At 35.4% G+C, this 16,739-nt stretch overlaps 1 protein-coding gene and 1 long non-coding RNA gene across 2 annotated transcripts; one reads left to right on the top strand and one right to left on the bottom strand.

Annotated features, from left to right (window-relative positions):
* Positions 1-2,729: 2,729 nt before the first annotated feature.
* On the top strand, positions 2,730-5,047 carry LOC136069664 (uncharacterized). The gene is made up of 3 exons (XR_010630897.1): positions 2,730-3,022; positions 3,150-3,209; positions 4,933-5,047. It is a non-coding gene; the product is annotated as an uncharacterized LOC136069664 (long non-coding RNA).
* A 9,648-nt stretch (positions 5,048-14,695) lies between these two features.
* LOC112011119 (hydroquinone glucosyltransferase) lies at positions 14,696-16,337 on the bottom strand. Its single transcript, XM_024043513.2, has one exon. The coding sequence runs from the start codon at positions 16,266-16,268 to the stop codon at positions 14,844-14,846; it is 1,425 nt and encodes a 474-aa protein (XP_023899281.1). The 5' UTR covers positions 16,269-16,337; the 3' UTR covers positions 14,696-14,843.
* Between the last annotated feature and the right edge of the window lie 402 nt (positions 16,338-16,739).

Below are 16,739 nucleotides of genomic sequence, written 5' to 3'. Positions count from 1 at the left end.
CAGGGAGCTTGTAAATCCTTTTGTATGAACTTCAATTCTTTCATATTGGATTCAGGTTTGCCTTGAGGATCGGTGGGTCAAATCCTCCCCAAGTTTTTACCCTGTGGTTTCCTGGGTGATCATATCATTGTGTCTTTTATTTTTCCGTTGCTTTATATGTTTGGTATGATTATTTGATTGCTTTAACCTAGAATTGCATAATTTGACTAAGTAACAATTTGGCTAATTAACTAGGCTAACCAATCTGGTTGTTTTAAGGGGTCTAAAACCATTCAAATGGTTTCAGAGCGGGTTGCTCTCTTGTTAGAGATTTTTTTATCTCTGAGCTGATCCTTGACCCCTGTTGTCATGGAGCATGGACACTCTCTTGTTGTTCTTCCTCACTTTGATGGGAATAACTATGTTTATTGGAAAGTAAGGATGAAAGCATTCCTGAAATCTATTGATGAGAGGGTTTGGAATTCCATTGAATACGAATGGCAGAAGCGCACTACTCCTGTGAGTGAGTGGGAAACTTCTGAAAAAGAAGCAGCAGGCTTCAATAGCAAAGCTATGAATGTCATCTTCAATGCTGTTTCTATGGAGGAATTTAAGAGGATCTCAAATGTTGAGGTTGCTCATACTGCTTGGAAAATCTTCCAAACTGTGCATGAAGGCACAAAGACAGTTAAGATCAATAAACTGCAGCAATTGACTTCTAGATTTGGAAGCATCAAAATGTCTGATGATGAATCTTTTGATAAATTCTATGCTAAATTGAATGACATTGTTAATTCTGCTTTTAATTTGGGTGAAACCTATGATCAACCTAAAATTGTTAGGAAGATGAAAAAAAAGAAGTGTTTGTTGTATGGAGAGAAAATGAAAAAAAGAAGAAGAAAGAAGCAGGTGAGTGGCCGGGCAAGAGAGTGAGGATATTTGTGAGATGTGTGGTTGAGGGGAGTGGGGTAGTTGGGGTCACACGTGTGGCTCCTTAAAATATCTGACTTCCACCTTTTTTTTCCATTTTTTTTCTTTACTCTTGAATTGAATTGGGGCGTTACAAGGGAACCTAAGGTACTGTACCTAAATTTTGCCCATAGTATATGTATCTCTTTCATTGAATCATGAAATTGATACATTCTAAATGGAGACAATTCTTTTCTTATTTATTAGGGGCTCCTTGGAAAACATGTCTTGTTTAGATTAGGCAACTCAATAATAAAGATGACAAGTTTCTGTAGAATAAATGCTAGAGAAGTGTATAAACTAACAATTTTTTATTTTATTTTATATGTATATAATCATATTATGTCATTTAAGTTTTATATATCGTACCCAAGACTTTTATAGTTCAACTGATATTTTTTAGCGTTTTTATTGGAGACATCTAGAGTTCAAATTCCTCTCTCTCTCTCTCTCTCTCTCTTTTGTTGGAGCTATTCCATTTTATTTATTTTTATATTTTATATTTATAGGTTTCAATTAGCTCAACTGGTAAAATCTTTTATATTCGAAAAAAAGATTTAGGATTTGATCCCCACCTATACCAAAAATCAATTGGTATTTTGATCGGATGATAAAGAGCACTATATCTTTGTGTTATGTTGCTAAATGGACTATAAATAACTTCACAGTTTCCACTACAAATTTATATCAAATTTTCCATTACCCCAATAGGTAAGTTCATTTCATATATAGTTCAAGTGCTTTAGTCTTAATTCCTGCCTACACCAAAAACCAGTTGATATTTTAGTCTGATAATAAAGAGCAATCATCTGGAGCGAACCTACAATAGTAAGTTGAAACTCTAATAAAAAAGACATAAACATACCATATCTTTGTGTTCTCTATACAATTATATATTCTGTTTCTATGTTGCATAAATGGACTATAAATAACTCCATAGTCTCCACAACAAATTGATATCAAATTTTCGGTTATCCCAATAGGTAAGCTTATTTCATATATAGCTCAAGGTTTTTTCCTAAGTCATCTACCATCAATTGATATGAAAGCATCAATAAAGCTTGAATTTAGCCGCAACTCATTTGGTTGCCATGGATAGCCTGCAGCAATATGATAAACTTTCTCCATTGCTATCACATAATCATGCGTGGTAGAAACGTGAAGGATACAATGTTTTTTCATAATGAATTGAACTTTTAACTTATTGTTTTTTAAGAAGCCTTCAATTCAATTGAATAATTAGTATAGTACATACAAAATAATAAGGGAAAATTAGATAAAAATCTTACAGAGCATATAAAAGCACGAAACTATCACATAATCAATTTAGGGGCCATACACAATCTCCGTCATTCTAAGCAATAACAGAGCATATAAGAGCACGAAACTATTGATTAAATTTAAACTCTGTGTTTCACCTAAAGCTTGCTTATAACTTAAATTCTAGTTCAGAGAACCAAAATCTTCAAGAAAAAAAAAAATCATATTTTCAAGCAAAACTAGAGCTACCACGACGACGACGACAACAAAAGCCAGGCCTTCCACCAGTGCCCCTATAAGAGCATTAGCATTGGGGAATGCTAATGCCAAATCTAAGGGATATTTAGCATTTTAAGTATCAAAACCAACCACATCAGAGGATTGCAAACAGTACTATTGCAAATTTTTTCAATATTACTACAGTGCAATTCTAAACATAGAATTGCACTGTAGCAAGTATTGTACCAAAAATAATATATTTTTTGATGTTTTCCCCTTAAACTTCTCTCTCATCAATACACTTTGCGCAGGGACTTCTCTCTCTATTCCTTCTCTGTTTCTCCATCTACTCTCTCATCTCTGAAGCTTCAACACCATCTCCGAAATTTCTCACCCAATTCACCCTCACCCATCTCAACTGATTCACCCTCACCCATTCACTAATTCACCCTCACCTCACCCATTCACCCTCACCCATTCACCCTCACCCTCACCCATCTCAACCGATTCACCCTCACCTATTCTCAAGGGTTTTTGGGTTTGGGTTCAGATTTTGCAAAAATGAAACTCCGTCAGTGTTGGTGCTGACTGTAAGGTGGGTTTTGATCAATGTATTAGAGTTTTTGTGTTTGCGTTTCTTTTCTCTCTCTACACGAAAAAGAGGGATTTAGCTTGTGTTTGTGTTTGGGTTTTGATGAAAAAATTGTTGTTGATGTTTGCAGAGTTTTTGTTGTTGATTTAGCGTCTTCAGAAAGTTTGCTCAGGTTCATCTTCAATTACTAGTAAGTATCTCTCTCTATCTATTTCTCTCCCTTCTCTCTTTTCAGTTTTATACTTCTATGTGGCTGTTTGTGTGGCAGTTTTCAGTCCAGTGAAGGTAATATTTAAACAGAAATCAATAGAAAATGGGCATACCTCAGTACATTAAGCAAAGCCCCAATCTGTCCATGCAAGTAGTTCACCCTTGGCTCATCTTTTAATGATGAATTGTTCATTGTTTGATCACTTTTACTTTGAATGGTGCAAACATTTGAAAGGAGCAAGAAAATGTATGTGTTTTATGGCCTTTTAATTTTAAGGCCATGTTAATTATTTTTGGGGTGAGAAAGAAAATGATTAAAGAAAAAAGGAGCACGAAAATTTATGTTTTGTGGCCTTTTAATTTTAAACTTTAGTTAATTCTTTATGTTGTTCAAAACATGAATAACAAATGGCCACTGACATTGAATGTGTTGTATTGGAAATGTGTGTAAATGTAACTGTGTAAGTTGTATTCAAAATGAGTTAAATTTGGCATTGGATTGGAAAAGGTGATCTTTCGACAACAAAAAGGCAACAAATAAGAAATGGCTCACCATTCACATTCTTGCAGTTGGATTTGAAGTTTAGACTTAAAATTTGGGTTTCTTCAAGTTTCTGTAAGACTTCTTCCATGTTTGGTCTTTCTTGTTCATTTGGAGTAGTACATTGAACAGCTATTGATAATAAATTGAAATTCAGTTACAATATAAGCCCCATTTAAGCATGGATCTGCCATGGTACTTATGCTTCCTCCTTTCATTATTGCATTCCTTGCCTGTATCAGTGGCAAATGACAATAGAAATATATTCAGCTAATCTGCTGGAATTTACCATCTTAGGTGAAAAAAACTACTTATAAAATAGTAACATGCTAGACTATATGGGAGACAACATGTCAATTAAAGCATACCTCTTCAACCAGAGATTCTGGCTTTCTTCCTGTCAAAAGTTGAAGTAGCACAACCCCAAAATTGAAAACATCATTTGCAGTGGTTTCCATCCTTGCAGTCTTCTTTAACTTGTAGTTTGATAAGATGGGGTCTGAAATCTTAAGCTCGAGTTTCTCAGTCAGTAATATGTTTGCTAACTGAGACATATTGGAGTTTTGGTTATTAGCAACATCACACTTAGCATTAGCTATAGGTGAAATGAATTAATTTTACCTTTATGTCTCCATGAACTAATTTTTCCAAGGGATTGGTATGAAGAAACCATAAGCCCCTTGCAATGCCAATAAATATCTGCATCTGCCGCTCCCATGTCAAGATTACTGTCCTTTTGTCACCTGTTAGATACATTCATTGCTTATTAGTGCCATACATTGTATGTGGATTTAGGTTGAGTACATTCCTTGTGACTTAATTCTGGATTAATCTTCAGTTAGATTTTGCGCAACTCATTGTATTCTTCAGTGTCTGAATATGACGCTTATCACCCCTTTTTAATGCTTTCCCTTAAGAATGCCATGGGTTGTTGCGTTTTGATCATGCTATACCTTGTTTCATTGTTGCCTGAATGAATTAAATGAACAATTTAATGGCTGTAGGCCTGATATGTTGTGCACATGCATAATAAATCTGAATAGTAGATGGAGTCCTGTTTGCTAGGTGTTATTAGAAATGTATCTATTATGAAAGATGTTTTTGTGTTGTTCATTTCCTTATATGAATATTATTGTGAATTCTTTTCGTTTCTGGTTTGTAGGTACCAACACTTGGGATAGATTTGAACTTCGTATCCACAAGCGTGTTATCGATCTGTTTAGCTCCCCAGATGTTGTTAAGCAGATTACCTTCATTACGATTGAGCCTGGTGTGGAGGTGGAAGTAACTATTGCCGACTCTTAAACATGGCAGTTAGTTTGTTGTATGAACACTTGGGTTACAAAGGATTGAGTTTGTCATATGAACACTTGTTGTATGGCAGTTAGTAACTATTGCCGACATTTGTCGTATGAATACTTGGATTACCTCAACACTTGGGTTTTTTTATTGTCATTATTCAGTTGTGATGTTTGAATGTTTGAATGTTACAAAGGCTGTGATATGTTTGAAAGGCTGTTAAAGAGAAGAGGGGTTTTTTATTTGTCTTATGTTTGAATGTTTGAATGTTACAAAGGCTGTGAATGTTATTGTCATTATTCAGATGGGAAAAGTTGGGCTATTGATGCTAAAGTGAGAAGGGATTGATTTGGTGTTGCTGGGTTTTCGGGTTTGATATTTTGATTAGGATGCATATGTGTTGGATATTTGGGTGAATTATATAAGTTTTGTTGTGAATTATATTAGTGTGAAACTATTGTTGCGGAACCCAGCAAAATGTGACTGTTGGAAATCATAGGTAAGCTACAAACTGAAAAAGAGTGACAGTTAGAAAGAAATAATAAAAATAGATTAAAAAATAATATTTTAATAAAAATGGAGTTTTGGGATGCTAGAAGTATTGTAAAATGGTATAGTATAATGATAAAATGAGGTTTTGAAATGGTAAAATAGAGTAACATTAGCATTTTCCAATGCTAATGCTCTAAGAGGGCTAGAGATATTTCTCCACATGTGAACTACGCGCTATACTTTTTTTTTTTTTTTTTTTTTTTTTTTTTTTTTTTTTTTTTTTTTCTGCACAAGGAAGCCACGTGACATCAATCATCGTAGTGTCTATTTGGCATCAACTTTTAACTTCTAGTTTTAAAGTACAACTTTTTAAAATTTTACATTTTCTCATTTTTTTTTCTAATTTTTTCAGTGTACAAAAATACTTTAATACACTTTTTGCAAAAAAATTTGAACAAAAGCCAAATAACTGTTCCAAACAGACACATACATTTCTCTTTTGGTCGGTATGGGAATAGTACTTCAACCGTCTTTTATTTGTTTTCATTGAAAATTCCAAAAGCTTTGTGGGTAGAGGGATTCTGGGCCCCTTTCTTGTTTTCTCTGTTTGAAGTTATCAGCATTGAAAATTCCACTAGCACCTCAGTATTACTTTATTTAAAAGACCATACTCTCTCTCTCTCGTAAGCACTCGTGATATCATCAAACTACCAATAATGTTTCAGCCACTGCAATTTTTACAACTCTTTTGAGGTTAAAAATTATGTTTTTTCATATGACCCACATCATTTTACCATCATTCACAACTTACTGACATACATGTGAAAAAAAAAATTCTACAACTTACTCTCTCCATCGAACTGACTGTCAAACTACCATTGTTCGTAACTCAGAGGAGGAGGAGAAAAAAAAAATTACCAGTTGGTTGGTTGGTTGGTTGTTTTCGATGCATATGTTTTCTTAAGAAAAAAACAAAAAACTTTTATAGAGCACTCACAGTCTCAAACCGACCAAACACGTCTCTGTCTGTATATACAGTACACCACAATGTTTGCCCACAGCTTGAACTCACAAACCGAACATTCAACAATATAATGTGGACGTTACATAGGTTGTTCAATGGAATTTTTCCACAAACCCAATAGCCAACAGAAGTCACCCCACGTAACCATTGTTCCCACTCCAAGATCTATTATAATGTTGACGTTACATAGGTTGTCCAATGAAATTTTACCACATGGCGTGATCAAAAAGTGTCAACATTTAGTTTTTTTGGATTTGTTTTTTAATTTAAGAAACTAAAAAAAATACCAAATGGCGATATTTTTGGGACAGCGAACAGCACAATGTGATAGAGTGAGACGAAATGACTATATTATCTAAAAGTGATAGTTCCAAACTTCCAATACCGAAATGAAATCAAAATTTATAAAAGTGAATCGAATTTTATAATAAGTTACAGGATGCCATGTATAATTTAATTAATCACTGAGATATTTCTCCACATTCCATCAAAAAAAAAAAAAAAAAAGAGATATTTCTCCACATGTAAACTTCGATACAAAAAACTGCAAAACAAAAGCCACGTGACATCATACGTTCCATCTCTCTCTTCTTTTTATTTTGAACTGGTTAGAAATTTACTACATAAATACCCTACCTAACCCATTCCCAGGGGTTTGAACCGAGGCTTCCAAGTTCTCCCAAGCACTTAAGGCATGAAGAGGTACCATCCGACTTAACTCACCCAGTCACTACATCTTTCTTTTGGCTATTCCTAGAATAGTATTTCAAATGTTTTTTCATTGTAAATTCCATGAGCACCTTTGTATCATATTACTTTATTTAAAAAAAACCATATCTCTCTCTCTCTCGGGCACTTGCGACATCATTTTTTTTATTTAACAAAAAAGGTCAAATTCTAGGAGTGATTCACTTTTCATCTTGAAAAGTCAAACTCATGCGCTAGATGACCCCATCATCCCTAACTCGAGCCCGAGAACTAATAAGGTGAATGATTTGTTGGACAACCAAATTCTCACTTGGGATTAGCACTTGTCACATCATTCATGCTTGATTAACACTCTTATGATGCAGGATGTGGAGTCAACAAGAAGCAGAACATGTCTACTTCTAGATTTTAGAAACAAAACATGTTTGCTTTTAAAAAAATAACTTTGAATTCACGAGAATCCTTGAATCCACAAGGAGAAAGGAGTTTGATATCCACCAGAGAAACAATAGACAAAAGATTGAATTTTTATTAATCTCAATAATTCTTAAAAACGTTTATAGACTTGGAGGTCAATTTAAAGGCTATGTAAAACTTGACAGACAAGAAAATATATTCTAAAATAAATTCTAAATAGTATCTAACCATAATAGGAACCAAATTTGACCTAAAAAATATTTAAAACACCTAAAAATAAGGAAATAAATACTCTAGAACTAAAATAACGAAAATTATATAAAAATACTAAAATTAATAAATTACAAAAATTAAATAGTAGATTTTGTCCTACACTAGACTACTCCACTTGAAAAAGAACTTGCCCTTGAGTTGATAGTTGAGATTTGAAAACTTCCACGCCTAACAAACAAATACTTGGAATACTTGAGTCCCTTGATTTTCTTTCCATACTTGCAACTCATCAATTGAGGAAACAAATTAACTTCGGATTCGTTCTCTTTCCTTAGCCTTCATGCAATTGACAATATTTACTAAATACGAGTCAATGACCATGTCAAATCTTTCAAACCCAATAAAATCATCAAAATGTGCTGTATCGCCTACTACTAAAATATTAGGATCATGAGATTGACAATCATCGAGCTGCTTAACAATTTCCTTTTCTATTTCTTCTTCTATGCTTTATGCCATCTCGACTTCGAGATCTTTCTGTATAATAGGATGTTCAATAATATATAATCTCCTCCACAATCTTTATTTTAGGATCTTTTTCTATAATGAGATATTCATGAACTTCCTCATAAACTTTTATATTTTCTTCAAGAAAAGTAACTTTTTCAGCATGCAATAGCTATTCTCTTCCCTCTTAAAACCTTTTAGGGCATGTTTGGTAGACTATTACCACAATCTTGATTTTAGGATCTTTTTCTATAATGAGATCTTCATGAACTTCCTCATAAACTTTTATATTTTCTTCAAGAAAAGTAACTTTTTCAGCATGCAATAGCTATTCTCTTCCCTCTTAAAACCTTTTAGGGCATGTTTGGTAGACTATTACCACAATCTTGATTTTAGGATCTTTTTCTATAATGAGATCTTCATGAACTTCCTCATAAACTTTTATATTTTCTTCAAGAAAAGTAATTTTTTCAGCATGCAATAGCTATTCTCTTCCCTCTTAAAAACTTTTAGGGCATGCTTGGTAGACTGTAATAGACATTGTAATGTAATAATTATTTCTATGTTTTATCTATTCAATAGTTTGATTATGTGTTTATTACAGGGAATAATAATTCCTTATGAATAGCTATTTTTTAAAATGAGAAATAATTTTTCCTATCTAAAAGGTTTGTAATAGCTATTCCTTAGTAGGCAAAATAATTTCTAATGTTAAGGGCATGTTTGATAGACTGTAATAGACACTGTAATATAATAGTTATTTCTATAGTTTAGTTATTCAATAGTTTGATTATATTTTTATTACAAGGAATAGTCATTCTTTCTAAATATTCATACCTTATGAGGAATAGATATTCCTTAGTATGTGTAATAATTTCTAATATTAATATATTTCCAAATAAAAAACTTTCCATATCCACGTAACAATTATGAAAATAAAAGATCATTAAAAATAACTCATCTCTCTCAAATTAAAAAATATTATTTTATGAGTGAGATATTTGTAAGATAGATTTTAAGTTTTATTCTAATGCTACAACTCATAACCAAACTAATGAATATGTTTAGTTATTGCATTAAAATATAGTTTATTTCCAGTAATAAAGATTTTCATTCATATTGTAATTCACATATAGTGTACCTTAATATATTTTCAAATAAACAAACTTTCCTTATTCATGTAACAATTATGGAAATAAAAAATCATAAAAAAAATAACCCATCTCTCTCTCGAATTTAAAAATATTATTTTCTAGGAAATATAATTGTATGAGTAAGATATTTCTTAAAATAGATTTTAAGTTTTATTCTAATTTTGCAACTTACAACCAAACTTTTAAATAGGTTTAATTATTCCACTACAACACTTCTTATTCCCAGATGTAAGGATGCAATTTAAGTCCCTAGCCTAAAGGATAAATGAACTTAGGTCCAAAAAGCCCAATACACTGAATTTGTAGAAAGTGAGTTGGAAAACTGGGTTTTAATGAATCAGACAACAAGTAAAATGGATTCAGATGATAAGAAAATGAATATAGACTGATTTAATTTAAAGAAAATCGTCCTCGGCATAGTCCGATGAGATCAGTTCTTATATATTCTTCTTAAGTTAGATTACAAGTTCAATTCTTGATTGCTACATTGTTTTTCTCTTTATTTTCGATCCTTTTCTCTCAGGGTATCCCTTCCATTTTATACTATCTTACCCATTCATCTCCACCTTCCACGTGCATACCAGATTGTTGGTGTTCATCCTGGTCTTTGGGTAGTAGCTGTAAGGCTGAAAGTTACAGTTCAGGTATCACTTCCTCATTAATGCGGCCAAAGAATTAGCAGCAGAGTATTTAATGCAATGGTAGCAGCTTTTCCTTTAGATATTTCATAGTCTCCCTATATCATGTTCCTTCTTGAGACCTATCCTTATTAGTGGAATTGTCTGGAACATTGCTCTTGATGTCAGACCATACATTCTAACCTCGGCTTTGCTTAGCTGAGGAGGCATTCCTCCTCAGACCATCTTTTTAGATGACCTTGATTAGATTTCACCTCTTTACTTACCAACACGGATTCTTAGGAAGATGTTTACCGGTCCTCGAACTATTTAATGTCCTCGAATTAGGCTCCTGGCCCAACATATACATGGATATGTATTCCTGGGCCTACCTCCCTTACAATAGCCCCTCCAGATTCTTCTTACTGGCTCCTTGGGAAGAAAGGAGGATCTCAATGTCACTATAGTTACTCCGTACCCATCATACATCATCTCTCGCTGTGCAAACGCACTTTTCACTGCCTAAGGCATGCTCTTAATGCTTTGGCATACGAGACATGTCCTCATTAAATTTTTGCAGCTCCATGTTCCCCACGTTTTACGGTGAGACGTTGATCCAATAGCTAAGGTTTTTCTAGAACCCGGGCGAGAATTTTCCCGCTTGTAACTCCCTCTTTGATATAAATACCACTCAAATCAATTATTCATCTCACTTTAGCACTCATACACCGAACCTTCAGATTTACCCAAACTATTTGTGCCCTTATAAATACCAAGAGTTAGTCTGAGGAGATTAGTTCCCTTTTTTACGTAAGTCCTTACAAATCTCTTCATTTACTTTTTCCATTTGCTTTTCTTTTCTTAGTCTTTTCCTCCTCAGCTCCTCTTATTTCTCTTAATCTTCTTAGTACCTCCAAACCTTTCTTAGGAATGGGTAGATTCGCTTATTTGGTAGACTCCGAGGAGGGAATAGAGAGTTTTAGAGCTCTGTATAGGATTCCTTCAGGAGTGTCCATTAGGTACTGTAAGGAAGGAGAATGTCATGAGAAAAGGCAAGAGGGAAAAGTGGTGATCCCAATGATTGCCTTTATAGGGGGTGAGATGAGAATTCCCATGGGCACCGTAACTAGGAACTACCTTAGGGCTCATAGGTTAGCTCCCATCCAGCGCTGAAACATGTTTAGGATCTTAGGGAGTGTAGATGTCCTTAATGAAAAGATAGGCTTAGGGCTTACCCACCATGATGTCAACTGGGTTTACAACCTTCACCACCTAAAGGGGTGGGGGTATTACCTAAAATATAGGTACCTTGAGGTTAGGCTCATCCAATGCCTCCCTGAATCCAACAAAGGCCTGAATAAGGATTTCTTGATCGTGTCAGGGGAATGGCACGATGGCCTCCCCTACCTGACGAGAGAGGGGCAACCAGTGGGGTTTTAGGTCTATGACGATTATTTTAAAGTTACCCCCTTGATTTGTTCCACTCCTGTTTTTAACAGCTTTTTTGTTTTCCTGATGGTTTTGCAGATAAGCACGCTGCCGAACCAAACTTCAACCTGGTCAACGAGGAGAGTCTAGAAAAAATACTCAAGGTCGAGGTTTTTGTACACAAGGACGGCCAACTATGAGTGGCCCACTTAATCCTAGGATACATGCCAATCTTGTCCAGCTTCCAGGCACCCAAGTGCGTAATTAAAGCAAAGGACCCCCGCCTACACCGAATAAGTGTCTTTGCTCTGGGCTTCCTTATCTCCGGTCCCATCCCAGAAGGCGTCCTCACCATCGACCCTATTCTTGAAGGCGTACCCATATTAGCATTGCCATTTCAATGAGCTGTCAAGGAAGAGGCCACACTATCACAACCTACCATGAAGGAAGAGGAAGAGGTAGTTGATATCTCCGAATTCGAAGATGATTTTGAAGTCTTCAGCTGCCTTCAATCCTCAGAAGTTCTTATCGAGGATTTTAGCTACTCCCCTTCTGCCCAAGTGAGTCAGATACAAGAAGATATGGGGATACAACGCAAACCCAAGGCCAGCCTTATGGAAGTGATGGAGTCCCAAGTTGGGGGAAAGGCGCCCAAGGTAGCTGCTCAAACTAAACTCTCCCGTCTTCCCACTCCTCATGACCTCCAGCAAGAGATTGCTAATAAGAAGAAGATATGAGAGCAAAAAGGGAAAGAGGTAGTTGAAGAGGGCCAATGTGGCCTCCCCAAGGAGATGAAGCCTCAAAAAGGGGCCAAGGTAGCCAAGACTAGCCAAGCAAAGTCCCTAGGCGATGGAGCACCTAGAGATAAGGGACGAGATCTTCATGCTAGGGTTCCAAACTGGAACCCCCCCTAGTGCTAGATGGGTCCCCTCTCCCTACGAACTCATCAATTAGGGATTTCCAAAAAGGAAAGGTCAGGTATGTAGTAGATGTGTAGAGCATGCTCTGCTACTACCCGAGGACATGGTTAACCTGAGGACCATGAAGAAACACGAGGTGTTTCTGAGTTTAAAAAGAGACCTCGCTATGATAAGCCTTTTAAGCTAAGTTTTTTTTTTTTTTCTTTTTTTTTAAATATATTTTTTTATAGGGTGAGTTTGGATTGAACTTATTGTTGCTGAAACTGAAAACTGAAAATTGAAAACTGAAATACTGTAGCAAAATAATTTTTAAATGTGTAAATAGTACCGTGGGACCCATTTTTAATATTTTTTAGTGCGTGAACAGTGCAAAACAGTGCATGAACAGTGTTTTTTGTCTCCTGAACAGTAAAATCATGTGATTTTACTGTTCACTTTTCCGGGGAAAAAAAAAAAAAAAAAAAGGGCAAAACGTGAAACGTGGACTCAGCAAAACGCTGAGTCCAAACGCACTCAATAAGTTCAATCCAAACGGACCCTAAGAGTTGGCAATGCTACATCATCAATAGTGGCTTTTAAAAGAATTTTGCATTTTATCTTTTGAAAAAAATTTAAATATTGTAATTGACTTTCTCATAATTTACAAATCAATTAAAAAGTTATATAAATTATTGTCACCTCCGTAAGGAATTTTTTTTTCTATGAGATTTTTTTGGTTGAGTTATTGAATTATGATATTGGTAATTTGTGAATTTTTTGTTGTGCTGTATTTGGACTATGGAGGGGCCATGAGTCTAAAAAAAGGTTTAAGTGATTAGTTTCTTTTGAACTATTTAGACCAATCTAAAAATTTAAGGAAGACTAACTATAAACTCTAAAATATGAACATTAAAAAAGAAAAAAAAAAGCAAATTTGAAAAGAGAGTCCTGGCCAAAATAATTGAAGAGAAACAGTCCAAGCTAAAACCACAGCCACAGGAGCCGAAAAAATTACAAAATAAGCACCACTTAGCTGATGAGGGGCTGATTCAACGCTACTTGTGAGACTGTGAGTAGAACTTCGACGAACTTTTATTCATTTTTTTTTTTTTTTTTGGTAAAAACCTTTTTCTTACCTTTGGTAAGTACTAGTGCGCCTTGGGACCCAATACTTTTTTTTTCACTTTCTTTTTAGAGAAAGTTAGAAACTGGGACCCGATTCTTTGGAATTTGGACATGAGTCACGTGACTCATGTCACAAGACTACGTTTATCAACGACTCTCATCAGAGAAAGTTATTAAAACATTTATTATTAGAAAAAAAAAAAAAAAAACCTGCGCATCTCAAAATTATTAATAGTGGGTAAAAAAATTTAATATCAATAAATATTGGTAAAAATTAGTATAAATTTGGTCAACTTAAATATTGTAAAAAATTATGCTGAATTTTTTATATATTTAGCATTTCTCCTCCGTCAATTGCTACATATGCAGCTCTTTCCAGTTATCTGCTCAGAGCCATTGAGTCCGTAGCTAATCTGGTAGGAAAATTTATATTTCTTACGTATGTGATACACACTCAGCTTCTTGAACTAAAATGATGACTTAAAGTTACAATTTCCTTTCTACTTGAAATTCATGACTTCAAATTATGATTTATATGCAAAAGTGGTGAGTATCTGTATTGAGCGTGTAAAGCGACTGTGTGAAATAGACAAACACCACACAATCCGGTAATCCTTGCGTGGTCTTGCTTGGGAAACTACTTGATGCTCAATTATTACATGCTTAACCAACTAGATATAATACAGTTATTTTCTCTCTCACGCACACCTTCCTTTCTCTTAACAGAGAAGAGAAGATAAGGTGAACAGGACAGGAGTAAAAGTTGAGTCCAGTGCTCTAGAACCATTAGAATTTGTACACGTGTCCAAACCAATTCCCAAACAATTCCATTGCACAGAGCATTAAACTTGAGATGTTCCGGTGAATGATATTTGCAGTTACAGTCGCACGCACATGTATCACTTCTTTGAAAGCGGTCCGTGCTTTGCACGATGTATCTCCGTACGAAGGCAATAAACTCTAATGTCCTGATTCCAGGTAAGTTCTAGCTGGAAGGAAACTGAATAATGTGTGTATATACATGCAAACATAAAAAATAAAGTATGAGAAGTCTCCCAAACTGTTATTTCCTTAGCAAAATAAGGAGTGCTGGCATTTGACAAAGAAAAGTACATAAATTAAACGAAATTCAAGCAAGGGCACAATTACATAGATACTAAAATCTCGATTGCTAGTTAATAGCAAGTACATCATTTTTGGTGTCTCTTCCATAACTGAGTCACTTCAGCCAGTGATTTTGTAGACCACCCTTCAAGGCTCAAAGTCTTTTCAGCTGCATCCTTTAGTTCTTTCATTTTGCTCCGAAACAATTTTCCTTCTTCTCCCTCCATTAGACCTCTAGCATAGTTTGCAATGTCTTTGTGTCCCACAAGGCCCTCATCATTCACTTTGACCCTCGATGCAACCTTCAAATCATCAGCTACCAATACAGCATTCATTCTTTGCTCTGCATAGAGTGGCCATGCAATCATGGGCACACCATGTACAATACTCTCTAAGGTTGAGTTCCACCCACAATGGGTCAAGAACCCCCCGGTTGAGCCATGACTCAAGACCTGGACTTGAGGAGCCCAAGAGGGCACCACTAGACCCACCTCTTTTGTCCTCTCCAAGAACCCTTTGGGAAGAAAATCAAAAGGGTCATTAATGCTCTGAACACTAAAATAAGTGGCATTGGCTGCTTTTTCATGTGGGCTCCTTACAACCCAAAGAAATCTTTGTCCACTCATTTCAAGTCCTAAGGCCAATTCGTTTAGTTGCTCACGTGAAAGAGTCCCACCACTACCAAATGAAACATACAAAACTGACCCACGTGGCTGTTTATCCAACCATCTCAAGCACTCAGCGCCAGACTCATCAACCACAATATCTGAACCGGACTTAATTAGCGGTCCAATTGGGTAAACCATTGGCTTACCCTCTCCTCTTTCCATCAAAGCTTTAAAAGCACCAGGCTCCAAATCCATGAAGCTATTGACCATAATTCCAGCAGCAAGAGGGTGCTGTTTGCAACAGCGTAGAACTATTTTGTAACATTCATTCTGTCTATCTTGAATCGGGTCTATCAGATCACTCCCATGGAGAGGTACACACCCAGGTAATTTGACCGGTTCAGGCAAGTCTCTATACTCACATGAGAACTTTTGATCAAGCTCTGGTAAATAAAAGACTGACAACAAAGCCATTGCTGTTGTAGGGAAAAATATGTAAGACGAAACACCGAATTCTTTAGCAACATCAAAGGCTTCCGTACCAAATAAATCAACCACCAAGGCCACTAGCCGAATTGACTCCGCTAAGACCTTCAACGAGTCTCGTAGAGCAGGGATGGACCGCGTTAAAGTGAGCCCAATCCGGGTCTCAATTTTAGCATCCTCAGGGAGGTCATCAAAGGTCACAGGAGGAAGAAAGATGGAGGATATGGCATCAGGAAGGGCCTCAAGGACAGTTTTTTGAGGTTTCATGGGTGACCCATCGGTGGTAATAATGAAGGTGACTGAGAAATCGTGGTGGAGGACGAGTCGCTTCGCAAACTCAACAAGTGGGATTAGGTGGCCCATTCCTGGAGTGGGAACAATGGCTACGTTGGGTGGCTTCTGTTGGATGCGTTCCATATTGCTGGGTTTGAGAGTTTAAGGCTTAAAGCTGTGCGCAAACATTCTGCGTTTTAGGGTGAATATATAGATAGAGAATTGGGTTTGGTGGGGGGGTGTGTGTGAATACTTTAAAGTTTTTTTATTTTTTATTTTTTTATTGAGTGGTTTAAAAATAAGTTTCATGTGAAATGAAAAGTGATATAACTTATGTACGTAAGACGTTCACAACATTTTATAAGTGAAAAATTGTTACTAATTTTAATTTAAAATTTTCACTAAAATTTAGTTTTTATCAATCCATAACAGTTGGTAACAATCTGTTATTTATAATTTATGTGAAAGTATTGTGAACATAACATTTTTTATTAGAAATTAGATAATTATTTGGGGATTTTCTTTAATATTGGAGTATTTTATTTCTATAGTTTAAACTTACACATTTTCTATCTAACTAATTTTATAGACTATTGTTATGTTCATAAAAAAGGA

Source organism: Quercus suber, unplaced genomic scaffold, assembly GCF_002906115.3.
Source record: "Quercus suber isolate HL8 unplaced genomic scaffold, Cork oak 2.0 scaffold_183, whole genome shotgun sequence".
In the NCBI taxonomy this organism is placed as follows: Eukaryota; Viridiplantae; Streptophyta; class Magnoliopsida; order Fagales; family Fagaceae; genus Quercus; species Quercus suber.
This window is presented reverse-complemented; position numbering and strand designations above follow the sequence as displayed.